The 26,823-nt window shown below is 42.4% G+C and overlaps 1 protein-coding gene across 1 annotated transcript; it reads right to left on the reverse strand.

Moving 5' to 3' along the window:
- Window positions 1–1,272: 1,272 nt before the first annotated feature.
- On the reverse strand, window positions 1,273–25,901 carry NAE1 (NEDD8 activating enzyme E1 subunit 1). The gene is made up of 20 exons (XM_002711557.6): window positions 25,789–25,901; window positions 22,191–22,294; window positions 22,029–22,089; window positions 20,763–20,793; window positions 19,477–19,548; window positions 19,191–19,270; window positions 17,960–18,069; window positions 16,109–16,218; window positions 14,903–14,965; window positions 14,471–14,534; window positions 14,072–14,163; window positions 12,516–12,575; window positions 11,973–12,106; window positions 10,328–10,403; window positions 10,014–10,053; window positions 7,337–7,423; window positions 6,867–6,959; window positions 3,918–4,032; window positions 3,783–3,832; window positions 1,273–1,511 (listed from the first exon to the last, which is right to left on the reverse strand). The coding sequence occupies exons 1-20, from the start codon at window positions 25,839–25,841 to the stop codon at window positions 1,402–1,404; spliced, it is 1,605 nt and encodes a 534-aa protein (XP_002711603.1). The 5' UTR covers window positions 25,842–25,901; the 3' UTR covers window positions 1,273–1,401.
- Window positions 25,902–26,823: the final 922 nt, after the last annotated feature.

Raw genomic sequence — 26,823 nt, forward strand, 5'->3', positions numbered from 1 at the left:
GCCTGTCAAAAAAAAAAAAAAAAAAGGGCCGGGGCTCACTAGGCTACTCCTCCGCCTTGCGGCGCCGGCACACCGGGTTCTAGTCCCGGTTGGGGCACCGGATTCTGTCCCGGTTGCCCCTCTTCCAGGCCAGCTCTCTGCTGTGGCCAGGGAGTGCAGTGGAGGATGGCCCGAGTACTTGGGCCCTGCACCCCATGGGAGACCAGGATGAGTACCTGGCTCCTGCCATCGGATCAGTGTGGTGCGCCAGCCGCGGTGGCCATTGGAGGGTGAACCAACGGCAAAAGGAAGCCCTTTCTCTCTGTCTCTCTCACTGTCCACTCTGCCTGTCAAAAAAAAAAAAAAAAAAAAAAGCAAAACAAAAAAAAAAACAAAAAAAGAAAAAAAGATAGGTCTCTCATGTGGGTGGCAAGGACCCAAAATACTTGAGCCATCACCTGCTCACCCCCAGGGCATGCATTAGCAAAAACTTTGAGCTAAGGCACAATTTGAACCAAGGCACTCTGATATGGGATGCTGGCATTCCAAGTGGTATCTTAACTGCTGTGCCAAATGCCTGCCCCCAGTTAAGTGAAATTTGAGCTTTTATGTACTATGGATGGAATGACCACATAAATTTTAAGGTGTAATCAGCAAAACCCAAGTTTAGATAACACCACATACAGGGATGGCGATATTTTCTGATAAACTCCACAAATGGAAATATTTTCTAAAATTATAGTCACAGGGCCAGTGGGTAAAGCCACTGCCTGCAACACCAGCATCCCATATGGGTGCAGGTTCGAGTCCCTGCTGCTCCACTTCCCATCTAGCTCCCTGCTAATGTGTCTGGGAAAGCAGCAGCAGATGGCCCAAGTCACTGGGCCCCTGCACACATGTGGGAGACCCGGATAAAGCTCCTGGCTTTGGCCTGGCCCAATTCCAGCTGTTGCAGCCATCTGAGAAATAAACCAATGGATGGAAGATCTTGCTCTATCTAATTCTGCCTTTCAAGTAAATAAATAAATCTTTAAAAAAAAATTCTAGTCGCTTTAACAAATGTCCTTAAATGTCCATCCATAGCTGCAATCTGCATATGGCTTAAATTCGTTAAGATGGTAAGAAAAAAATATTTAACCTATTTCTGATGAAACACAAAAGATATCTATGGTAAGTAGCCTTGACAGAGCAAGCCCATCAGTGTTAATGAACTTCACTGGAAAGGGATAGCTTTTACTCTTTGGGAAAATGATTGCTTCCTTGCCGCTCCCAACAAAGAACAAGACCACATTATTACAAATGACAAAATGTTTATTAAGGAAACAATTTGACGGCTTTCCTTTAGCACAATTTTACAGATAAGAGCACAACCTGAAGGCAATTACAGCTTCAATCATTAACACACTACACAAAGTGCTTATTCTACAACTGGAAAGTTGCTGAGGTTTGTGACATGCCACTATAAATATAAGTATTATTAAAAATTACAAATTGTTTGGTGATTATTTTGATAACCTCTTGAGCAGCAGCTCCTGCAAGGAAAAGAGGGAAAAGCAAATCTTTAAAAGAATAATCTTCAAGAATGCTATAAACATATTCAATTCTATATAAAACCTCCCCAAAGCAAAGTTATTTAAAAGTAATCCAAAACAGGCATAACTTACTGAGTCATAAAAAAATTTAAAAGTATAATTTTTATAACTATGTTGTAAAAGTTTTATTTTGGCTATTTCATACAATGGATATTGCTATTATTTAAAACAATGAAGCATTTTTAGTTACAGTAGCTTAAAAAGATTGGCAAGATACAGAAAGTGAACAAAGCAAAGTTTAAACTGTAGTATTACTGACAGAATTTTTTTTAAAGATTTATTTATTTATTTATTTGAAAGTCAGAGTTACACAGAGAGAAGAAGCAGAGAGAGAGAGAGAGAGAGAGAGAGAGAGAGGTCTTCCTTCCACTGGTTCACTCCCCAACTGGCCACAACAGCCAGAGCTGCGCCGATCTGAAGCCAGGAGCCAGGAGTTTCTTCTGGGTCTCCCACATGGGAGCAGGGGCTCAAGGACTTGGGCCATCTTCTACTGCTTTCCCAGGCCATAGCAGATCGGAAGTGGAGCAGCCGAGACTCAAACTGGCGCTCATATGGGATGCCAGCACCGCAGGTGACAGCTTTACTTGCTATGCCACAGTGCCGGCCCTGACAGGACTTTTTAAATGGATTCAGAGGCAAAAAGATTCTCAAAGAGCACCCTTCTGGCTTAAGCATTTGAATTTTACCTTTTGCCTGATTTAGAATAAAAAAGGATAAAAGTACATTATGTTCTAAAACATTGGTAATACCTAAAAGAATCTACATGAGATACTGCCAGGCTGTAATAACTACTCAAAACCAACAAAAGAGGGCCAGCATCGTGGTGCAGTGGGTTAAACCACCACCTCCAATGCCAGCATCCCATATGAGCACCAGTTCAAGTCCCAGTTGCTCCACTTCTGATCCAGTTCCCTGCTAATGCACCTGAGAAAGCAGCAGAAGATGCCCCAAGTACTTGGGCCCCTGCCACCCATGTGGGAGACCTGGATGAAGCTCCTGACTCCTGGCTGTCGTTTAGGGAGTGAGTCAGCAAATGGAAGATCTGTCTGTAATTCCATCTTTAATAAATAAATAAATCTTTAAAAAATATTCTGGATCTTTTTTTATAATCTGAAGCTTCCTCTTTCACAGATATTCATCGACTTGATAAAATTTAAGGATTAGGGCCAGTGCTGTGGCATATAGGGTAAAGCCTGTGTCCCATATAGACAGCGGTTTGAGTCCTGGGTGCTCCACTTCAGATCCAGCTCACTGCTAATATTCCTGGGAAATCAGCGGAGGAGACAGTCCAAGTACTTGGGCCTCTGCACTCATAGAAGTTCCTGGCTCCTGGCTTCGAACTAGCTGTTGCAGCCATTTGGGGAGTGAACCAGTGGATGGGAACACCTCACTCTTTGTCTCTCCCTCTCTCTCTGTAACTCTGCGTTTCAAGTCAATCTTTAAAAAAAAAGATTTTTTAATTGGGGGCCAGTTTTGTGGTGTAACAGATAAAGCTGCCACCTGCAATGCTGGCATCCCATAAGGGCACCAGTTTGAGACCCACCTGCTCCACTTACAAACAAGCTCCCTGCTAATGCCCTGAGAAAGCAGCAGAGGACAGCCCAAGTCCTTGTGCCCCTGCACCCACATGGTAGACCTGGAAGAAGCTCCAGGCTCCTGGCTTTGACACAGCACACCCCAAGTTGAGTTGTTGCAGCCATTTGGGGAGTGAAACAGCAGATGAAAGAGCTCTCACTCTCTCTTTCTCTGTCCCTCCCTCTCTCTGTAACTCTGCCTTTCAAATAAATAATAAATAAACCTTTAAAAAACTTCAGGATCTGTTCCACAATGTTCTAGGCACTAAGAATACAGTAGGCAGGAAAAAGATAAAAGATTCATTTGCCCATGGTGCCTACATTTTGGCAGACAGACAGATGATTTCCAAATAAACAGAAAGTATACTATATCACAGGACCATGAGTGCTAAGGGGAAAAGCAAGAAAGAGGGGATAGGAGTGCAAGAGGCAGCAGCCAGTTGTAAAGAAGGGAATTGCGGATGGCCTGGAAGAGAGGATCACACTTAAACAAAACCACAAAACCTGACGGAAGTGAGGTAATAATAGCATATGCAAAACGTTACAGAACATAAAGAAGCAGAAAACAAAACAAACCTTCAGTTTTTAATATAGGCAAATTCTAGTCATATAAATATGATCTCAACTTGGAACTCACCCCCCAAGAACGCAGCGATGGTGTGTGGCTCAGTAGCTCCATATCGGCAACTACAGGAAAGGATGGACACATGACCTTAGATCAGCCTTAGGACAGGTGGGAGATTCTGTCTCATATGCCCTGAAGAATACTCACAATTCATGGATATAATCATCTTTCACCATTACAGATAACCCATATTCCTGAAGGAAGCCAGTGAGACAAGACTTCAACTTTCCTACATCTTCTTCAACTTGATAGTTAGACACTCCTAAAAATACATATAAATTAATTATATAAATTCATTTTCATTAAAATAATCATAACTAAAAATTAATGGCTACCTTTTTACTTAATTCAGTTTTGGGTATTCTAGTCAAAACAGTAAGGTACGGAAGTGAAGATAAAACAAAAATAATGGAAAGTATGAGACCAATACTTGCATATATCTATAATTAAAATCTATTAAAATTTTGAGTTCAATAAACCTTTGTCCCCTGTTTGACACCCAATGCCTAGAAAAGTATTTGGCACATAATATCTAGTAATTAATTGATAAAAGAACTGAATGAATAAAAAACTGCTGTCCTATTTATACCATTTAGGCAAATTATGATCTGTATTATGTATATGTAAGAAATTAGATGACCTTGAGGAAATAAAGCTATAACAGGTAACACTTATCAAACATTCATAAATGTTACATACTATCCATATACAGTATGTGTTTATAAATTTAAATTTGTACTCCTTAAACAATAAATTAAAAAAATTTATTTAATCCTTACAACAACTCTATAAAATAGGTACTACTGTCCTCATTTTACAGTTGAGAGAACTGAGGCACAGATTAATTTACTTAGCTCATAAACAGTAAAACTAGGAAGTAAGTCCAGGCAGTTTTTAATGTTGAAACTATAATGTCTCCCAAGGTAAGCTGCTGATATTACTACTGGAAGGAAAAATACAATCATCATACTATTCAAGTATTACAAAAATAATCAATATCTTTGGTTATTATATTAAACCAGCATCAATGGTTTAAAAATTATTATCACTATTCTTCTCATAACAGAGTCTTCACTGAGTACATACAGGGTGCTAGGCCATGTGTTAACAGTGAATGGAGTTAACCCTTTACAATCCAATAGAGTAGATATTATTTCTGCCTTTCTGTAAATAAGAAAACTGATACTTGGAAAGAAACAGTGACATCAGTAAGTGATAGAGCTTGGATGGGGTCCAATTTAACTCCAAAGCCAGTTCTGCCACAGCTAGTCTCTCATGCTATAAACCCCTTTCATGCCCTCACGTAACTCCCTCCCACTCTTAATCTAAGCTGGCCTTGTGAAGCCAACAGAACACAATCTAAGTAAAGCATTATGACTTCTAAGCCAAGACCAGAAAGTCTAGTACCTTCCATTTGGTGCTTCTGGAGAGTTAACTCTAGGGAAGCCAGTCACCATGTAAGAAGTCTACCCTAGGGGCTGGCACCGCGGCTCACTAGGTATAATCCTCCGCCTTGTGGCGCCGGCACACCGGGTTCTAGTCCCGGTCCGGGCGCCAGATTCTGTCCCAGTTGCTCCTCTTCCAGGCCAGCTCTCTGCTGTGGCCAGGGAGTGCAGTGGAGGATGGCCCAAGTACTTGGGCCCTGCACCCCATGGGAGACCAGGATAAGTACCTGGCTCCTGCCATTGGATCAGCATGGTGTGCTGGCCGCAGCGCGCCAGCCGCGGCAGCCATTGAAGGGTGAACCAACGGCAAAGGAAGACCTTTCTCTCTGTCTCTCTCTCTCACTGTCCACTCTGCCTGTCAAAAAAAAAAAAAAAAAAAAAAGAAAGAAAAAACAAAACAAAACGAAAAAGAAGTCTACCCTAGGGGCCAGCACTGTGGCATAGCGGGTGAGGCCACCGCCTGCAGTGCCAGCATCCCATATGGATGCCGGTTCGGGTCCCGGCTGCTCTACTTCCCATCCAGATCTCTGCTATGGCCTAGGAAACCTTGGGCCCCTGCACCCACATGTGAGACCTGGAGGAGGCTCCTGGTTCCTGGCTTCAGATCAGCGCAGCTCCAGCACTTGCGGCCATCTGGGGACTGAACCATCGGATGAAGACCTCTCCCTCCCCCTCTCCCTCTCTCTAACTCTGCCTTTCAAATTAAAAAAAAAACCAAACAAACAAACAAACAAAAAAAAACCCAACATCTACCCTAGCACTGCCATGCTAAAAGGAAGCCCAGCCCAGCCCAGTGGAGAGATGCCTGACCAACGTTTAGATGCTTCCACTGTTCTAAGGTGACAGATACGGGAGTGAAAATGTCTTCCTGCAATCTAACTCAATCAAGCTTCCAGATGACTCCACTGTGTAACTCTATGAGATGACCCCCTCCCCAAAGAGAACTGTCTGAGCTCAACCCACAAATGATTAGACTGCATATTATTTTAGACCACTAAGTTCTGGAGTGGTCTGCTGTATACAAGGTAACTCAAAACCATGCTAATCAAATAATACAAAAAAGGCAACACACATGGATATTTATCCCCTTTATTTCTTCTGGCAAGCTTGCCCAATATCCTTGGTGGCACATGGCACCAGGTGGGGCACTGAGTTTTATGATGAGCTTAGGTTGCTATGCAATAATCCTGTACAATTAAAATTATCAAAAGATAAATATATTCTGAGCAACAGTCCATCTTTGAAATTATCCCAATTCTCCAATTACTACATTTGTAGATAACAAAAAATGTAGACTGAACAAAGACATCTCTACATTGTCCAGAGTTCTGAGTTCAGAAGTCACTGGCTTTCCTACTCCACTAAATTAAACTCAGGGTCCTTCTTAGAAGTAAACCTTGGAAACTGACAGAAAAAAAGTTTTCTTTTATACCCATGCTACCAACATTCCTCCTGTAATGGTTTAGAATCAAACACTAAAAAAACAAATGGTAGCTCCTCACTAGGATTCACTGGGATAAACTATAGATGCAATCTGTTTACAACGTGATATTCAAGCAACACTTTGTAAACACCATGAAAACACTTAGGGTTCAATTTACATGTCTATTCAAGATTTTGTTGTATTTGGTAATTCACTTGTTATTCTTACCTGGATATCTACCATGTTGTTTATGAAATCTGTCAACAGCCCGTAACATTAAATATAATACTATCTCATTATCTGGACTGTCCATGCTGGAAACTGGGGAAAGGAAAAATTCAGTGTTATTTCAGTAATTCACAACTTACAAACAATGAGGGGGTAAATTCACTATATAATCAAATTTCAAGATAGAAGACAACTGACTACAATTTTTAACAATAAAATAGAAAATGATGAGTAGCAACAAAATAAGAGGAGATACATTAAGATGTGATCCCATGTTATGAACATTAGCTGGAGTCACAATCTCTACTGCAGCAGTAACATCCTGATTTAGCTCTTATGCATATCTTACAACAGATTCTGATGCCAATATGATTTCATGTATAAATTAAGTTTATATAATAGGTATATAAAATCTGTTATCTTTAAAATTAATTAAATCAAGCTAGCATTAAAAGGCTATTGATACTTACTAATTTCATCCTTGTTAACTGTATCCAAACCATATTCTTCAGCTAAGGACCGACATCTTACTACTCGAAGAAACGCAGAATTGCTGCCTGAGCACAGGAAAGACACCATGGAAACAATGGTTAAGATGGAAGAATATTCCAAATCAAAGGTCATTTTACAAACAGAAAATGCTGCAAATATCCTCCACAGATAGGAGAATGTGAAGAAACATCTTCCATTAGGCCCTAGAGGTTAGCAGAGAAGACACCAGAACACAAATTCTCTTAAATGTGTATCCCTGGCACTACAAGAGTTCAGTACTGGTTAAGAAGGTGACAGAACCTCTCTGAGCCTCAGTTTTCATTTGTAAAATGGGAATAATATTGTTTAGCTTTGAGAGTTTTCTGCAGATCAAACATGACAAGTGTATCAAGTACAGAGCACAGTGCCTGAGATGGCTCAATAATGGTTTCCCGTATTATGGACAAGTAGTCCTAAAACAGAATGTGTGCTCTTGGTACCTGAAAATTTTTTAAAAGATTTAATTATCTATTTTAAAGGCAGAGTTAGAGAGAGACAGAGAGAAGAGAGAATCTTCCATCCACTGGTTCACTCCCCAAATGGCTCCAACAGCCAGAGCTGTCAGTCCAAAGCCAGGAGTCAGGAGCTTCTTTGGGGTCTCCCATGAGGAACAGGGACCCAAGCACTTGGGCCATATTCTGCTGCTTTCCCAGGCACATTAACAGAGAGCTGGATCAGAAGTGGAGCAGCCAAGCCTCAAACCAGCGCCCACATGGGATGCCAGTGCTGCAAGCAGCAGCTTTACCTGCTATGCCACAGCACCAGTCCCAACTTTTTTTATTCATAAAGATTTTATATTACGGAAACTTTAAACATACCCTGAAGTAGACAGAACAGAATAATAAACTCCCAAATAACCAACATCCAGCTTTTAATCTGCTATTGTCTAATAGAACAAACACTAATTCAGAAACAAGGTACATAACATGTAATAGTACAAAACAATAAAACTGAGCCTAAGTAGGCATTGTGGAAAAGTCATGAAATGGGAAGCTTGAATAAGGCTACATTAAGATGGGAAACACAGGGGCAGGCATTTGGCATAACAGTGAACATATCACTTGGGATGCTGGCATTCCCACATTAGAGTGTCTGGGTTCAAATCTCAGCTCTGCTTCCAATTCCAGTATTCTGCTAATGGTACCCTGGGAGGTAGCCGGCAATGGCTCCAGTTCATGGGTCCCTACCATCCATTGTGGGAGACTCCTACATTGAGTTCCAGGCTCCTGGCTTCAGCCTGTTTCATCTCCTACACTGCTGTGGCACTGGGGGACTGAACCCAGTAGCTGGAACCTCTCTTTCTCTCTCTCTGCCTTCCAAATAAAATGAAAATAAAAAAAGTTTTTTAAAAAACAGATAACATGCAGAATAGAAACTTCTATAGGGACTAGGTATAGTAGCTATAGGGAAAAATCATCACATGACATGAAAATAGATGTTTTATTATTATTTTGAAAGTTATTTTTAAAAAAGATTTGTTTATTTACTTGAAAGTCAGAGTTACACAGAGAGAGAAGGAGAGACAGAGAGAGAGAGAGAGAGAGGTCTTCCATCCGCTGGTTCACTCCCCAGATGGCCACAACTGCTGGAGCTGCACTGATCCGAAGCCAGGAGCTTCTTCTGGGTCTCCTACATGGGTACAGGGGCCCAAGTCCTTGGGCCATCTTCTACTGCTTTCCCAGGTCATAGCAGAGAGCTAGATAGGAAGTGGAACAACCAGGACTAGAACCAGCACCCATATGGGATGCTGGCACTGCAGGTGGCGGCTTTACCCACTACACCACAGTGCTGGCCCCCTGAAAGTTATTTTTGAATAAAAGAAAATGAGTCAGACAGAAGAGACCCCAGGAGTCTAGCCACTCTGAAACTAGACAGCAAAATTTTTAATTCCATCAGTCACTCAACACAGGTCAAGGTGAGTTTTTAAATCAATACTGTCAGGGCCAGCGCTGTGGTATAGCGGGTAAAGCCACCGCCTGCAGCACCAGCATCCCATACAGGTGCCAGTTTGAATCCTGGCTGCTCCACTTCCATTCCAGCTCTCTGCTATGGCCTAGGAAAGCAGTGGAAGATGGCATAAACCCTTGGGCTCCTGCACTCACGTGGGAAACCCAGAAGAAGCTCCTGGCTCCAGACTTCAGATCAGCGCAGCTCCAGCCACTGCGGCCATCTGGGGAATGAACCAGTAGATGGAAGACCTTTCTGTCTCTCTCTCTGCCTCTGCCTCTCTGTAACTCTGCCTTCAAATAAACAAATCTTTAAAAAATCAGTACTGTCAATGTATATGTGACTCACGACTTCAAAACCAGTCTTCAAATAAAATTTCCCAAATTACTTACAATTAACAAGCTGAAAATAATTCTACATTAATGACAATTTTCAATTAATTGACCTTCATGTCCTTTTAGCATTGTCATAGATATGTTCTACCTCTGACCAAGTTTTAAAATATCTTCTGTATTATGAAAGATTAAAAAAAAAAAACTTTACCTGATAATTATATATCTATGCCATTAAGACCACAAAAAATTCAAAATTCCAACCGTTTAAAACTCCTAGGAATGTTCCCTGTGGCAATTTTTATACGGTAAAATAAGCTAATTCAAGCGGACTTACAGAGCAACTTTAATTCTCTCTCTGAAATGGATTCTGGTGCCTGTAAAGAGATAAATGCAGGTTTTTGCTCGGTACAGAAAAGATTAACAGAGGGTGCAGCACAAAGCCAATAGCTGTAGGACGGGGAGGCTTTCTCAGAGCTGGGAGAGCACCTTAAAAACGCCGTCTCCCTGTAACTGGCTTTTCCCCTAGGCGGGCAAGGAGGAGACAGAGCCAGGGCCAAGCCCTCGGTCTCTGAACTCCTTCCCGCTGGAATTACGTGATCAGGCCTCTACAGAGATGCACATCAAAGGCGAGTGTGCCCAGCAGCTTGCCTGGCCAATGGACTGCAGCAGCTTGGCCACGTGATTCCCCACAGCGGCAGCATCTTTCTTTGCTTTTTCGCGGTAACTGGGGAAGGACAACAAAAGCAACTATTAGCAAAACTTTTAATTAGCAAAATTTAATTATCACCCTGAAGCAGACAAAAACATTGGTCTGGCAACATACAAAATGTGAAAATGCCGGGAAATACCACCAGCAGCACCTGTCAGTGTTGGGGATTTCCCAGGGTTGGCAATAAGCTCCCTAAAATCCAGGCTCCCTCTTTAGTTTTAATTAACAGTACCCAACTTAGAAACTGCTGCTTGGGCGATCCATGAATGCATGACCCAGGCCTCTGACAGAGGAATGAGAAAACATGCTACTGAAGAACATGACTCGCTTCCTTCAAGTTAAGTCCAAGGAGTTAAATCAAGTATTTATAAATTCATGGAAAAATTTTCTTTAGGTCTATTAAGAAATAATCAGAGTATAAGCTGACTACCTCTTCACACTTTTTTCTGCTCTCTGTGGGCCCTGCCCAAGTTGCACTCATGGGCCAGGCCAACAAAGGAAGATCTGCTAGACAGTAACTGAAATGAAAAGCACAGTCTGTCTGTGGAACCAGCATGTGTGTGTGACACTATCTGGCTCCTGAGGAAACCAAACCTGCAGCCTTGGGTTCATCCATTCAAAGGAAACACCTAGGGAGGCCTATCCCTACAACAGCCTACCTGGGTTCAGGCTAGTGATGCCTGTGTAGCAGGTGTCACTCTGGTTACGGACACTTCAAACTATAGAATATTAATGATAGAGAGTCCATCAAATCTAAAGTCTTAGTTTTAAGTTAGAGGAAATATGCAAGAGACGGCTCTGGAGTTATGTTTCATGGAGTTCAAATCCTGGTCTGTCATTTAGCAGAATAAGTTACCTTTTCTGTGCCTCAGTTTCCTGTTCTGCAAAATGGAGACATTCAGTCTCTCTCATGAGGCTGTTGTAAACCCAATGTACGTATTAGATTAGTTAATACACAGAACAGTTCATAACCCAGAGTAAGTGATAAAAACTATGTTCTGGTGGATATATGAGAATTCTTTGTACTTTCCACTCAATTTTGTTTTCAACCTAAAACTTTTTCAAGCAGAAAAACATAATGTCTTGGGACCAGCGCTGTGGCACAGCGGGTTAAAGCCCCAGCCTGTAGCAATGGCATTCCATATGGCGCTGGTTCAAGTCCCAGCTGCTCCACTTCCGATTCAGCTCTCTGCTATGGCCTGGGAAAGCAGCAGAAGGTGGCCCAAGTCCTTGGGCCCCTGAACCTGCATGGGAGACCCAGAAGAAGCTCCTGGTTCCTGGCTTCGGATCAACAGCTCCGGCCGTTGTGCCCATTTAGGGAGTGAACCAGCAGATGGAGGACCTCTCTCTCTCTTTCTCCCTCTCCCCTCTTCTCCCTTTTCTTCTCTTTGTAACTCTTTCAAATAAAAAAAAATAAATCTTAAAAAAAAAAAAAACAGTCTTTTAAGAAAAAAAGTGCCCCCTAAATTCTTCAGCATATTTCTAAAGCAATGAGATTATAAGAGACTGATTTCTGAGTGATAAAATGTTCAACTCTAATATGAACAAATTTGTCAGTTACATAGTTTGAAAATAGCAACTTACACATTTTGCAGTTTTATATATTTGCCCGAATCTGCAATCATGTCAGGAATTGTGCCTCGAACAGGTAAATTTCCTTGACCTTCTTTGGCCACGAATTCCTTTAAGGCACGAGCTAGAATCCAAAATGAAGGAGTCTAAAAGAATTAAGAAGAAATTAACATTCAGGGGCCAGCACTGTGGTGTGGCAGGTTAAAGCCCTGGCCTGAAGCGCTGGCATCCCATATGGGTGCCGATTCTAGTCCTGGCTGCTCCTCTTCTGATCCAGCTCTCTGCTATGGCCTGGCAAAGCAGAAAATGGCCCAAATCCTTGTGGGAGACCCAGAAGTTCCTAGCTCCTGGCTTCGGATCGGCTCAGCTCCGGCCATTGCGGCCATCTGGGGAGTGAACCAGCAGATGGAAGACCTCTCTCTGTCTCTACCTCTCTCTGTAACTCTGTCTTTCAATTAAATAAAATAAATCTTTTTAAAAAAATTAACATTCAGAGGCACCTTATTTTGATCCAAACTTTTAGACAAAATCATTTTTACTTTTTGTTATCATTACCTGTTTGGTGATATTTATGCAGCGATCATCATTAAATATATCTTCAATACTGCTTGGGATCTATCAAAGGAAACGAAACATTTACTTATACTAAGAATTTTCCCACCTGTAATGTCAATGCTACTTCTTCAAATACGTTCTTTGAATTCTCAAACTGTCTCAAATACAAACTTATGATTTATTTAGTTTTATTTAGAATTAGTACCACATGGAGGTTTATTGCATCATACATTAATAATACAAACTACACACCTTATAAGCTTTCATTCTTGTGTTGTGTGAGAAGAAATCTGACTGAGTGGCAACCTCCTCATTGGTCTTTTTGCTTCCACTCCTGATCCCTGACGTTCTCATCTCCCCTTGTCAGTCAGAATGACCTCTTAGAAATGTAAAGTATATTGGTCTCCTTCCTGCTCAACATGCAATGGCCTGCAAGGCCCTGATGATCTGGCCCTTTCGGTCTCAAATTTTTCCCAACACCGGCTGCCTGCTCTACTTCACTCCAATCACATCAGTTTTCTTACTGGGCCGTGAACAAATGCTAGACCTCAGCTCACTTCAGGGCCTGGGCACAGGTGCTCCTCCACCTGAATAGCTACCAGATTCCCGCACGTCACTTCACCCAGGCTTCAGCATAAAAGAGACTCTGAGAGTCACCCTGTCCCCCCATTTAAAATTGCCTTCTAATCCTAGACTCCTCCAACCCTATCGGACTTTCCCTCTGTTCTGCTCTAATTTTGTTCACAGCAACTAGAACATTTGTATGTGTTTACTTAGTTACTGTTCCTTAATCACTAGAACATTGTATTTTTTTATTTGGGTAAATTATATATTCAGTGTAAAATGCACAGATCCTCAATACACAGTTTGATGCATTTTAAGCACACCTATGCATTCTCATCCATCATCCCAATTAAGACATAAAATTTTCATCCCCCCAGAAAATTGACACACAAAACACACACTTTTATTACTCAGTAACAATGCCTCTTTGCCTACAAAAGTTTGTAGTGTTAGCATTTTTACTCTTAATTATAAGAAATTTTTAGCTTAAACTACCAGGTGTTATTCCAAAGCTCTCCAAAAACTTCACTGGTCAGACTTCAACAACAAAACCACCATTAAACAAAAGACATCTGAATTATTCTCCAAATAACTTTCAAACCATATACAATGTCATAAAGAATATCTTCCATGATATTCAAATCACTGTTGTCAGAAGCAAATCCAGGGAAACAAGATTTAACTTTTTAGGCAACACTTTTTTGGGCCAGCAAAACAGCACCTTCATTTTATAACCTCACCTCCAAGTAATTACAATTTGAAATTATGAATTTCAAATAATTCATATAAATTATTCTATCACTCCTATATGCTGAACCACTAACATCCATTTTAACAAGGACAACACAAAATCTTAGTAAAAACAGTGTTCAAACTGTACTAGAAATGCTTATTTCTAAATATATATTTAGATGTATTGACTTAAATCATTGTAATCAACTGTTTCACATCAGAAAACACCTTATATGGACCCCTCGGCAGCTCTTTACTACCTGTGTTGTATTCAGTGCAGTGTTCACATTTTTAATGGCTTCTTCAAAATTCTCTTCATCTTCAGGAGTCCCGCTTTCATTCTTCAGGATTCCTGTTAGAATAGGAACCAGTCAGCAAACCACAGCCCTTTCCTTCTCACGCCCATTCCCTCAACATTACAAAACCCTGTCAGATTCTGAAGGGGTCAAAATCTTGGAACTTAAGAAATATGGCTTAGCATTAGTTTTTCATATTATACAAGGAGTGGCTCCTTTATCTCCCCCAGAAAAAAGAGCAAAATGAAAAGTTCATAATGGCATAATTTGATAAAGTTATCAATAGAAATCCCATAAATATTTGCTTCAAACAATTTGATTTTCAAACTTTATACAATACTTAATCACACCCCACAGTATTACCTTGTCTAATCAAATCTCTGAAGTCCTCTTTTTCTTTATAGGTTTTAGGTATTCGTCCATTAGTCTAAATTGGTTAAAAATTTTAAGAATCTAGTTATAAAACTCAAAATACGAAAATTTCCCCCATCTCCACATGAGATTTCATCAACTATGTACCTCAGTGAAATCAGAGGCTCGCCTGATAGGAAAAGGAACCTGGGCCATTTCTCTACATTCAGTCCCCACAGTCAGTTTCAGAATGACATTTATTCAATTTTCACTTTGTTAATAAAAGTATCATTACTCAAAGAGGAACTGCTAGAGTTAAATTTTAAAATGTTCATCTGCCCTGCAACCTACAAAAAAATTAATCTCCCATTCACTTAAGGAAATATTTTATAATAAAGTAAAAATGCAATCACATGGAATTTCTATTTTTAAAAAAGGACATACTTCACTATACCACTGAGCTAAATATTTAGCTACGATCACAATCCACGGCGTATGGCTATGGTCCTAAAAATGAGAAACAGATCAAAGAAAACATCAGTATAAATTAGCATAATTCTTTACTACAATACTCATTTTTAACAAAAACAGTACTTATGATCATCTCCTAATTTATGCAGAGTAATAGAAGAGAATGAGTTGGCTAAGTAAAAATTACTTCACACATTGTTTTGAGAGGCAGTGTCCAACTAAATCCCGGTATGCAAGGTGTGCACTACTACTGTCCCCATTTTACCACCCCGAAAACAGTCTCAGGGATTACATCGTTCAGATCTCTCAATTTGCCACACCAACCCTAGACTAAGACAAGAGGACCTGCTGTGTTTCCTGGGAGCCAAATAAATATGTGCAATTTAATATGTAAGTGGGGAAAAATACACTATTTGTATAGTCTGTTATAAATCACATTATTTTTCTAATGAAGAATACAGTTGCTTTTGTAATTTTCAAACACTAAAAATAAGTTGCCAGAGGAATCAGTTTCAACAAACACCCAACCCGAATTCAAACTTTTCTAAAGTACGTTCAATTGTTGAGAAAAGGGCTATGAAGAGGATTCCTGGGATACACTCATGCCCTATTTTTGACCCAGGTGGCACATGTTCAGTTTATATACTTTTCATCAATAAATATATTTCTTTAATTTTGGGAGAAAATAAAGTTACTGAAGATAAATAGAGTAAAATGTTACTGGGTAATCTGATGACAGGAAAATGGAGACTTGCAGTAAATTCTCACTTCGGTATCAATTCAAAAACCTTAAGTTAAAGAAACTTTAGGGGCCGGCCCTAGGGCTCACTGGGTTAAAGCTCCAGTCTGCAGTGCTGGCATCCCATACGGGCGCTGGTTCAAGTCCCAGCTGCTCCACTTCCGATCCAGCTCTCTGCTGTGGCCTGGGAAGCAGCAGAAGATGATTCAAGTCCTTGGGTCCCTGCACCCTCATGGGAGATTAGGAAGAAGCTCCACGCTCCTGGCTTCGATCAGCCCAGCTCCGACTGTTGCAGCCATTTGGGGAGTGAACTAGCAGGTAGAAGACCTCTCTCCCTCTCTCTCTGCCTCTCTGTAACTCAGCCTTTCAAATAAATAAATCTTAAAAAAAAACAAACCTTCAAGTCTATCTATGAAAGTAAGGTCACACACACTACCAACCTTCTTATCCATATGATCCAGATCGTAAGACTGAAAATGTTCTCTCAGTTCAGGAAATGGCTTATCCAGGCGTAGATCCTCTAGTGCGTTATCTGGATGAGACTCTATTACTGTGAGTCAATCCAAAAAAAAAAAAAAAAAAAAAAAAAAAAAAAAGAAATGTAATTCTCTAGATACTGTTGGCGTGACACCACCTTACAGGAACTTGGAAATCTAGAATTTTGCCCTCCACCCAGTGAGACATCCCAGACAGTGAGGAAGGAGGAGAAAACAGAGGGCCCGTCTCCCAATACATAAAAACTCCTGTACGAATGCAGGCTACACTCTCAGTTCTTTTCTGAGATGCCCACCTGCTCTATCAAGTGCATTTCTTGCCATTAAACTTTAATATTAAAAAAAAAAAAAAAAGAAATCTCTAATTTTTAAATCGGTATGAGGCCTAAAAGATATTTTTGTTATTGAAGTACAATTTACACATAGTAAAATACATTAACCTTAAGGGTTAAATCTTAAGTTTTAATAAAAGTTAAAAACAAAGTTCCTTAGAACAGAGTTTATCTACCTGGCAAGTTACAGCTAACAACCTACCCTCCTTCTTCTGGCCTTCAAGAGACAGCCTGACTGCCTGCCTAGACCTCTTCCCTGGTAACCCAGTGGTCGTCCTTGACTTCCTGCTTCCTGAGCTCCTACGTCAGTCAGTCCCCACCTCCTGACCTCACTCTGCACACTGCTGTCCACATGGGAAAGTATAGGAATGAAATTTCAGTGAGTGTTTAGAGCCAGGCCTACTTCTGTCACTTGCTAACCATGCGACCTAGGTAATAACCTAATCTCTCTGTGCCTCAGCATCAGCAGTAAAAAACAGATATAATACTCTACCTTACAAAGGTTTCTGAAAGAGTGAATGAAATAATCCACATACAGGTGGTACGGAGCCAGCAATGCTGACTTTCATCATTATCTACCCCTCCTCCCCCATCCTGTAACACTGTCCCTAAGTCAGGGGCTTTCACTCTCTCTTACTTGCCTCCCGTCTTTACCACTTTAAATCCATTCATTCTCTCAACTTCAGAGTGATCCATGTAAAAAAAAATTTTTTTAATTTTTTGTCTCTCTCTCACTTATAACTCTTAAATGGCCGCCACCTTGTGCCAGAAGTTCCTCCCTATCTTCAGATACCACTCCTCAGTGATGCTACCAAAGTCAACAGCTGTCACTGACCTAGCAGAGTGCCTCGCTCATGGTGGCACAGAAAGAAAACATTTTCTTGAGCAGATAAAGGCACTGTATGTATACTGACTAAAAATTTTATGATAACCTAAGATTATAATTTCATAATTAAGAGGCTAACATCATCTCTGAGTTGATACAAGCCTGCTAATGAATGACTTTGGTCTCTTACAACACTGTCTTGAGGAACAACATTTAGGTAAATGCCTTGCTTCTTGTGTAGAATTGCACCTGAAATGGGAAACCTAAGACCCACATGAGACTGGCATAAACGACTGGAGGGGAAAGCTAGTGTCACTTCTGTGTGTCAGGGCAACCCTGCCACCTCGGCTCTCTCCTGTGGCAGCCTTACAAACCCGACGTTGGTTCAGAGGTAAAAAGATGGGTACTTGTGTAGCCAACTAGAGATGAAGGAGTTACACCTGTTGTATTTCCTGCTTTAAATCTTTCTATAATACTATCTAAAGGAAGCAGTAAATTAAAAGTGTATTGAGTCTGATAATGGGAGATATGCTGCTAAAAATTGACTTTGTGATTAAAATTTGACTTTCTAAATTGTCAAGTTTCTAAAACTGTAGCTAAAGCAACCAATAACAAGTTCCATATGCTCAACAATTGTACCTGGATGTTCTTTTATAACGATCCTCATGTAACCAACTAGTCCATATGTCCTACAGATCAAAAGAGGGATCTGGGAATTCCAGAGAACATCTGCTAGACGTAGCAATGTGCTGAAAAGGAAAGCAAAGTAAATATGAAACACAAGCAAATGGATGTATGTGAAACATGCCAACGTGAAAATGCCTTAAACAAAGCAGTTTTCCTACTAATAATAAATGCAGAGATATATTCAATTCATTTACATAAGCAAGTAAAGAAGACACCAAAAAGCAGGCAATTCCACAAGGGGGTGCAGTCTCAAAGTGTATCTTTTGGACTAAAGAGACATGAAACCCTAGGCTGTTGTATTAGAGTGAGTGTTATTGAAATATACTTTCTGAACAAGTCAACAATAGACAAAAATACTTACAAAGCCCATGCATACACACCCCCAAAATGTCTATAACTAATTCTAACTAGTTTTTTGCTTTTGTTTTACTTATTTATTTGAGAGGCAGAGACAGAGAATTCCAATCTGTTCACTCCTCAAATGCTGGTAATGGCTAAGGCTAAAGCCAAGAACCAGGAACCCAAACCAGGTTTTCTACATGGATTACAGGAACCCTACCACCTGAGCCATCACCACCATGTTGCAGGGTCCACATTAACAGGAAGTTGCAATGAGGAGCTGCAACTGGGGACTAAACCCAAGTACTCTGATACTGGACACAGACATCCAAGCTGGAGTCTCAACCACAGACCAAACAAAGGACCCTAACTAGTTCCAATCACTAAAAATTATCACAGGGGTTGGCACCGTGGCTTAGCAAGCAAAGCTGCTGCCTGCAGTGCAGGCATCCCACATAGGATGCTGCTCCACTTCCGATCCAGCTCCCTGATAATGCGCCTGGGAAAGCAGCAGATGGCCCAAATCCTTGGGCCCCTGCACTCACATGGGAAACCCGAATGAAGCCCCTGGCTCCTGGCTCCTGGCTTCAGATCAACCCAGCTCTGGCCATTGCAGCCATTTAGGGAGTTAACCAGCGGATGGAAGATCTCTCTCTGCCTCTCTGCCTCTGCCTCTCTGTAACTCTGCCTTTCAAATAAAGAAATAAATCTTTAAAAATAAGATAAAAATAAAATTTGAAAAATAAAACAATCACTATCCCATTTAACTGCTGTAAATATATTTCAAATAAGTAAAATAAGTCTTAAAAAATAAAAATAAAAACATATTAACATAAAAATTTACCTTTCAGGAAGCTGAGTTGCAACCACAACAGTAAACCTACAGAAAAATGAAGGATCATTGTCTAGAAGGTGTTCTGGACTCTAAATAAGACAAGGGAAAAAAATCCAATAATTTCACAATCATATTAAAAATGGCAGAAATAATTAAGCTATTTCTTTTTTTATTTTTAGAATAAATGAGGCAAAGATTCTAAACATAATGACATAAAGATTCAAAATTCTAAATTTATAAGGCTTTATATTATTAAAAATTTTCAGAAAAATAATAATGCATTTATGTATTGTACCTCTTCCACAAAATTTCCAGAGACATCGTTATTTAGTTCTTGTAAGAATGCCATGGCAGCTTGAGCTCGATTCTTTTTAAAAACAAAATGTTTGGCTTGAATTAGAAAACACTTAGTTACAACATAACCCCCAAAACTTTCATATCAGGCAAACACGCTGTAAACTTGTCCAAATTTCACGCACAGGTATGACAACTCTGCTTGCTATCGTGTTTAAACTGAGTATCAGAATATTATTTAAAACAGAGCTAACACATCATTATTCAAAACTCTTAAGTGATCACATTATTTGCATGCTACTTTTCTGATTAGACAAATGACCAAAAATTTCTGAGCAGCAAACAGGGATATCCTAGATCAAGTTTAGAGTCACTCTAACCTCCCATGCCTACAATTCAGTCCAAGAACGTTCAATCATTAACAGTCATTTCCATTCAGGACATTATTCATTTGACTGATACAGTTTTGTAAGATTTCCTATTTGCAGGGCCAGCACTGTGGTGCAGGTTAAGCCTCCACCTGCAGTGCCAGCATCCTACATGGGTGCCAGTTCAAATCCCGGCTGTTCCACTTTCAATCCAGCTCTCTGCTAGCGTGAGGGGAAAAGCAGCAGAAGATGGCCCAACTGCTTGGACCCCTGCACCCACGTGGGAGACCCAGAAGATGCTCCTAGCTTTGGGTCAGCCCAGCTGCAGGCACTGCAGACATTTGGGGAGTGAACCAATAGATGGAAGATCTCTTTCTCTCTCTCTCCTTCTCTCTCTGTATCTCTGGTTTTCAAATAAATAAATAAATCTTTTTTTTTTTAAAAAAGATTTCTTATTTTAAATATATATTATGAAAGGATCTTATGGCTAACTTTAATAAAACTTTTAACAATACCCATCCTCTGAAGGAGTATTACTGAAGATTTAGCTTTAGTACAGGACGGTGTAAAAACAGACAGTCCTTATAAACCCCTTTTGCCAAAATCTGCTGCCTCCAAAGCACATTAGCAGGAAACCATACAAAAGAGGAACAGCTGGAATACAAACCAACACGTGATAGGAGATTCTGGTGTCACAAACAATGGCAGCTTACCCTGCCGCACCGCAAAACCTGGCCCTTACTTCTAAATTCTTACACTACCAAACATATAAAGATTTACAAGATTATAAAAATAAGCTAACTTTTTTCTCAGAGAAATAATATGCTCCTTTTAAAGTCAAAGCTTTGCAAAGGATTAAACCACAGCGGCACCATCAGATGCTCACACATCTACATTCTATAATATATTTGTTGTTTACCTTGCCAATACTGCTTCTTTGAAGGAAAAAACTAAAGTGAAAGAACAAAAAAAATTAAAGGTATATTTTACTATATAAGAAAAGTTACTTGTAATAGCATATGTAGTCCATTCATAGTAAAAACAAACCATATCTTGATTACAGATCTTAATAGTCTTTTTGGAGGAAGAAAATCAGGTGAAACTTATAAACAAAGATAGACTATTAAATCACATTTTCCAAAAATATGTACCACAGAATACAAACTTTACAAGATGCTCTGAGAGAAAAGAACTCCCTGGCTAAAAAAGTTTGAGAAACATCACTTGTAGTTCCCTCTTCGAAATTCGTAACATACATATTAAGGTCGTATAGAAGAGGAATCTTAACCTCCTGTGACCCATGTCTCAAACTTGTTTCACCGTGGAACCCGCTGGCCCATTTAACAGCTGTTCACATTCCCTAGAACGAGTGGTCCACTCCTGAGCAATGGCGTAGAAGCATGTGCCTTTGCAGGGAGCTATGAGATGTATTTAGGTTTCCTCCCACACGTGTCCTCCTGATGGCCTGAGGAAGCGGCACCTTTTTGTGGCACAAGTTCACCAGCTCCATAACAAAAAGACACTAATCTTATCCCACCCTGCCTCAACCAACCGAGTAAGCAAAGGTACTAGATTTTTTTTCTCTCCAAATCCCAGTGAATAAACTGTGTTATGGACAGAAAAAAATTGCACTACTACCCAAGGAAAAAAACGTCAAAATAAAATACTAATTAAGTCCTAATTTTCCTTGTGTTTTCTTATTGCTGCTTTTGGCAAATACTAAGGGAGATCAAGAAAGTAAACGAAGTCCAATTGTGGGAACGCTCTGAAAGTCTAAATATGATCACTCAAGAATGACATGCAAGCCATTGCTAAAACAGCATTTTTACGGAAAGCACAGTTTAGAGAGAGACCTGACCTAGGCTTAGAAGGCACTAAAAATAAAAGGTATTGTCTTTATTAATCTTATAACCCAGAAATGTGATTATTGCGCATTACATCCTAACGTCTAGGAATTAATGCGAGGGCTTAGGAAGTATCCAGATTTCACAAACATATTCCTATTAATAATAAAGACCATATGCTGGGTGCCTGTTCTTAACGGCCCATTTGTCAGATGCTAGGCTAGCACTTTACTCGTTCTAACTCACTTCCCCCTCGTCATAATCCCAAACGTGAGGAATTCCACCAGAAAGTCAAGTCACCCCGACTGACATGCTGCCTTCCCTAAAAGAACGGAACCTACTTGTTTCCAGCATCTTCTCCGCTGACCTGGTTGCCATCAATAATTGTAAATGAGCCAATACCTGGAGACAGAACCAACACCTGAGCGTCAAGCAAGAGTATGCATTTCTAGGTCAGTATGTTAAAGAAACAAATTCAGAACGGAATTGCTGAACTGCATCACCTGGCAGTACCAAGTTTTTAAGAATTTCAGTTCCAGTGGCTGTTGCATTTATCAGGCAAACATGAGCAGATTCTAAAGCCTCTTGGCCGTGATCACCCCACAACCTACAAAACAAGACACAATTCAACATTTTAAAAACGTTTCATAAAAATACAAATTTCTTATTCAAACAGTGATCTTGATCTTTAAGAGTCTCGCACAGTGTAAGTGATGTGAAAACCACACCAAACACGTGAGACAGGAATGCAGGTTTCTACGAGATTACACGGCTGAGTAACCCAAGACTGTTTGATGACGCCTTTCATAGTTAGTTATGGGGCAGAGTCAACTCAGAACTAGAAACTTGGTCTTCCAGCTGGCTCCTTATCCATTACTCTTTTTATGCCACATAATTTACAGAACAGAAAGCCTTTAGATATACTCACTAACATCAACAAAGTGTCTTGGGCTTAAAACCTAGTCTGTCTCCAATTCGTTTCTCCTGAAATTACTAGGATCCAGTGCACTTAAGATCCTGACACTAGGAGAGTAAGCAAAAACTTTACCAAGAAAACTGAGTTATCACCTGAAAAGCCTCACATCAGCTTCTGCAGTAATGCTTTAAAACACAGTGCATGGCGTCAGAGTGTGGCACAGCAGGTCGGATCCCCCCTCGTGTCATCAGCATCCCACATCAGAGGGCCTGTTTTAGTCCTCGCTACTCTGCTTATGATCCAGCTTCCTGCTAATGTGCCTGGGAAAACAACAGAGCATGGCCCATGACACCCATATGGGAGTCCAGGATGGAGTTCTTGGCTCTTGGCTTTGGCCTGGCCCAGATCTGGTTATTACAGCTGTTTGCAGCGTGAATCAATAGATGGAAAGATCTCTCTGTCTCTCCCTCTTTCTTGCTCTGCCTTTCAAATAAATATTAAAAAAAAAAAATAGTATTCAATGAACATTCTAAAAGGACTAATAGAAGACACATGCATTCAGAGAGATGTAGTAAGAGTCAGAAATGTATGGTAAGACCTGATTCACACAGGCATATCATTAACAGGACAAGGTACATGATCACCAAGTATCGTGGCTTCTAGGACAACCTGATTACCTTCACCTAGGAAACCTATTAACTAACTTATCTTTCTTGTGCATATAGAAAGTTCTGTCACTAGCCAGTGTAAGCAGCCCAAAGAACCGGCAGAAAGACTGATAACGTGCCTTCTATCAGCTCATCTAAAGTAGGTCCCCCTTACTAAGTCGGTGCACTGTCCACAGCCTTTCTCAACCAACTGCTTCATGTGGCGTACATCTGCAGATCAGCCACCTCTCCACTCTTCCCAAGCTCTGTAAGGGCCCAGACCACCCCCAATGTTCACCACTGGAACACAGTGCCTTACCCAAGATAGCTGAAGGCTGAATGGCTGTCAAATGAATGGAAGAATAACCTGGAAGAACCAGATGGACTGGGAACATCTATTTTTTTTCCCATAAAAGTAGGGCACAGAGAAGACAACTGACATGTGGTTGACAGATGCTCAACTGGTTGGAGTATAATCCTAAGAACACTGGGGCGCCTCTAGGTAAAACATTCCAAACAAGGGCCCAAACAAGAAAGCAATCCTCTCCACTCTTCCTGCCAGCCTGAGGAAGGAGAACCAGGGCCTTGTTGATTGCTGTCTGGCTGCACTGTTCTTTTAAGATTTATTTTATTTTTTATTTGTTTGAAAGGCAAAGTTGCAGAGAGAGAGAGAACTTCCATCCAGTGGTTCACTCCCTAAATGGCTACCACTGCCAGGGCTGGGCCAGGCAGAAGCCAGGAGCATCATCAAGGTCTCCCACATGGGTTCGGAGGCCCAAGAACTTGGGCCCTCCTCTGTCTCTTTCACAGGCGCCTTGGCAGGAAGCTGGGTCAGAAGTGGAGCAGCAGGACTCGAACCAGCACCCATGTGGGATGCCAGCAGTGTGGCAGGCGATGGCTTAACCAGTATGCTACAGCACCGCCCCCAGGCAGCTCTGCCGCTAACTACTTCCCTCTGACACTTCAGAACCAGGAACCCATTCTCGCTGTGAAAGCTGAAGGTGGGCCCTTAAATGGTAGGGACTCAGTTAAAAAAATCCTCTTCTGTTACAGTTGTTTAAGAACCTCGAAGGCCTGCTCAGCTCTGTCACCTACTGCTGCAGCTGCAGAACGCCAAGGATTTACAAGACAACTCAGTCTGTGACAGGAACCGCTGACAGACACCTTGTTTCTTTCCACAGAAGCCTGGGAGCTTGAGGATGAGGTGGCTGAGGAGCAGTTCCGAAAAAGCCAGAGGGCCTTGGTTTACATCCTGGTTTAAAACCTGGGGGACGCTGGCAAGCCATTTACTTCTCCAAGACTCAGTTTTCCTATTTGGAAAGCCACCGCCTGTGATGCTGGCATCCCCTAAGGGGACCAGCTTGAATCCCTGGTGCTCCACTTCCGGTCCTGCTCCCTGCTAATGGCCTGGGAAAAACCATGGAAGATGGCCCAAGTGTTTGGGCCGCTGCCACCCACGTGGGAACCTCAGAAGAAGCTCCTGGCTCCTGGCTTTGGCCTGGCTATTGTGGCCATCTGGGGAGCAAGCCAATGGATGGAAGGAACCTATCTATCTCTCCAACTCTTTCAAATAAATAAATCCTTAAAAAAAAAAAAAAGGCAGAGTGCCGTGACCCCCATACAACCCTTGGCCACAAATGCAAATAAAGTTCCAGTCCTTAGGGACCTATTATTCCCATAACTTTGCCTCACTGTGGGGGGGGGGGGGGCTAGCAGAAGGAGGGGGCCTAAAACTGTTGTTACCTCCACTGCATCAACACATAGAAGATGCCCAGTGAATACCCAAGGGGGAGTGCCAGAAGAAGTGAGGGTGGGGAGCAGCCAGGGACCGCCCCGCGGCTGCCACCTGCACTATCCCTCAAGGTAGCCACTAGCTACGGTGGCCACTGAGCACCAGGAACGAGAGAGTCTGCACGGAGACGTGCTGTAAGTGGACAAGACCTGATGTGCAAACAACAGTGGAGACAAAAGTAGACTGTGCATATCGACTCCACATTGACTGGATTCCAATAAATGATTATTAAAAAAAAAAAAGTTCACCTGTTTCTTTTTACGTTTTAATGTGCATGTTAGAGATTTTACAATATGCACATACGTGGCTCACATGCCAGCATTTTATGTCTGGTATTTCTACTGGACAGCGCTGACCTACAACAATACCTAACGCCGGTGCCGCTCTGGAAGGCCGAGATGGGGTACTCCGGGTCCCCCCACTCTGCAAAACCAAGGGGTGGAGAGCAGCGAGGCGGGGTCGGCGTAGCCCTGGAGCCCCGCGGGACGCTGGGGACCGCGCACCTTGAGCCGTATCCCGCAAGGCGGGCGGGGCGCCCTTCTGGGGAAGACAGTCCTGGCCCCCACTGAGCTCCCACGACCCCCGTCCGAAGCCCAGAGCCCCGGTTCTCGGCGCCCCGCACGGCCCGGCGCGGCCTGGCGGGAGGCCCGAGGGAGGCCCAACAGCGTCGCCCGCGCGCTTAGGCCTGGCCCGGACGCAAAAGAACCAGCTGGCCCACCCGCTCGGCTAGGAGAGGCCCAGCTCACCTCAGCTGCCGATCGTACTTCTGCTCCTTAAGCAGCTTCCCGGGCTCCGCCATGGCTGCGCCTGCCGCGCAAAGAACAGCAAAGCCGCGGCCGAGCGCCACCGCCGGCTCCTCGCGCGCGCAGGCGCACTCAGCATCTCTTCGCCGCCGCCTCCTGCGCACGACCCGCAGGGGGCGCCGCCACCGAACTGCGCACGCGTGACAGGTAAGCCCGGGGTAGGAGGCCGCGGCCCGGAGCCTGGTCGGAACTGGGTGTCTGTGTCCGTGCAGTAACTGTGAAGGACTCCGGCTTTGGGCCCAGGCAGACTTGGATTTTAACCACTTCAGTCCTCAGCTGTGTGATGGGGATAAGTGGAAATTTTGGGGTACATAGGGCTAGACTCAAAAAAACTTACCTGAATAATAACTTCCGTTATTATGATCATCATTGCCCGCCCCTTTCTTCCATCCTTGCTCAATAAGAGCCCACATCGGAGGCCGTTTTCAATAGCAAAGCTGGGCCGGCACCGCGGCTCACTAGGCTAATCCTCCACCTAGCGGCGCCGGCACACCGGGTTCTAGTCCCGGTCGGGGCGCCGGATTCTGTCCCGGTTGCCCCTCTTCCAGGCCAGCTCTCTGCTGTGGCCCGGGAAGGCAGTGGAGGATGGCCCAAGTGCTTGGGCCCTGCACCTCATGGGAGACCAGGATAAGCACCTGGCTCCTGCCATCGGATCAGCGTGGTGCGCCGGCCGCAGTGAGCCAGCCGCGGTGAGCCAGCCGCGGCAGCCATTGGAGGGTGAACCAACGGCAAAGGAAGACCTTTCTCTCTCTCTCTCTCACTGTCCACTCTGCTGTCAAAAAAAAAAGCAAAGCTGGCTGCAGCCCTGCTTACCAGAAAAGGTGCCCCCCCCCCCATGGAGGGAAGCTGGGGAGCACCCCCCACCCCTTCCCAGGAACATTTCCTGGGCCGTGCGGATGGAAGGAAGGGCAGTTTAAGCAAAAGGAAGAGCAGATGTTGCCCCAGGGAGGCAGGCTGTTGGTGCTCGAGCCGGTCTGG

The sequence above is a fragment of the Oryctolagus cuniculus genome, chromosome 18 (genome assembly GCF_051225735.1).
Source record: "Oryctolagus cuniculus isolate XC-2025 breed Fujian yellow rabbit chromosome 18, ASM5122573v1, whole genome shotgun sequence".
NCBI lineage: Eukaryota > Metazoa > Chordata > Mammalia > Lagomorpha > Leporidae > Oryctolagus > Oryctolagus cuniculus.

What these genes read in the sequence shown, in the direction of transcription:
- NAE1 (XM_002711557.6), bottom strand. Translation starts at nt 25,841, where the DNA reads ATGGCGGAGCCCGGGAAGCTGCTTAAGGAGCAGAAGTACGATCGGCAG. An exon ending in ACAACATGGTAGATATCCAG is followed by an intron (nt 4,033 to 6,866) that starts GTAAGAATAACA and finishes ATGTATTTTTAG; the next exon opens with GAGTGTCTAACTATCAAGTT. An exon ending in GATGATTATATCCATGAATT is followed by an intron (nt 3,833 to 3,917) that starts GTGAGTATTCTT and finishes CCTTTCCTGTAG; the next exon opens with TTGCCGATATGGAGCTACTG.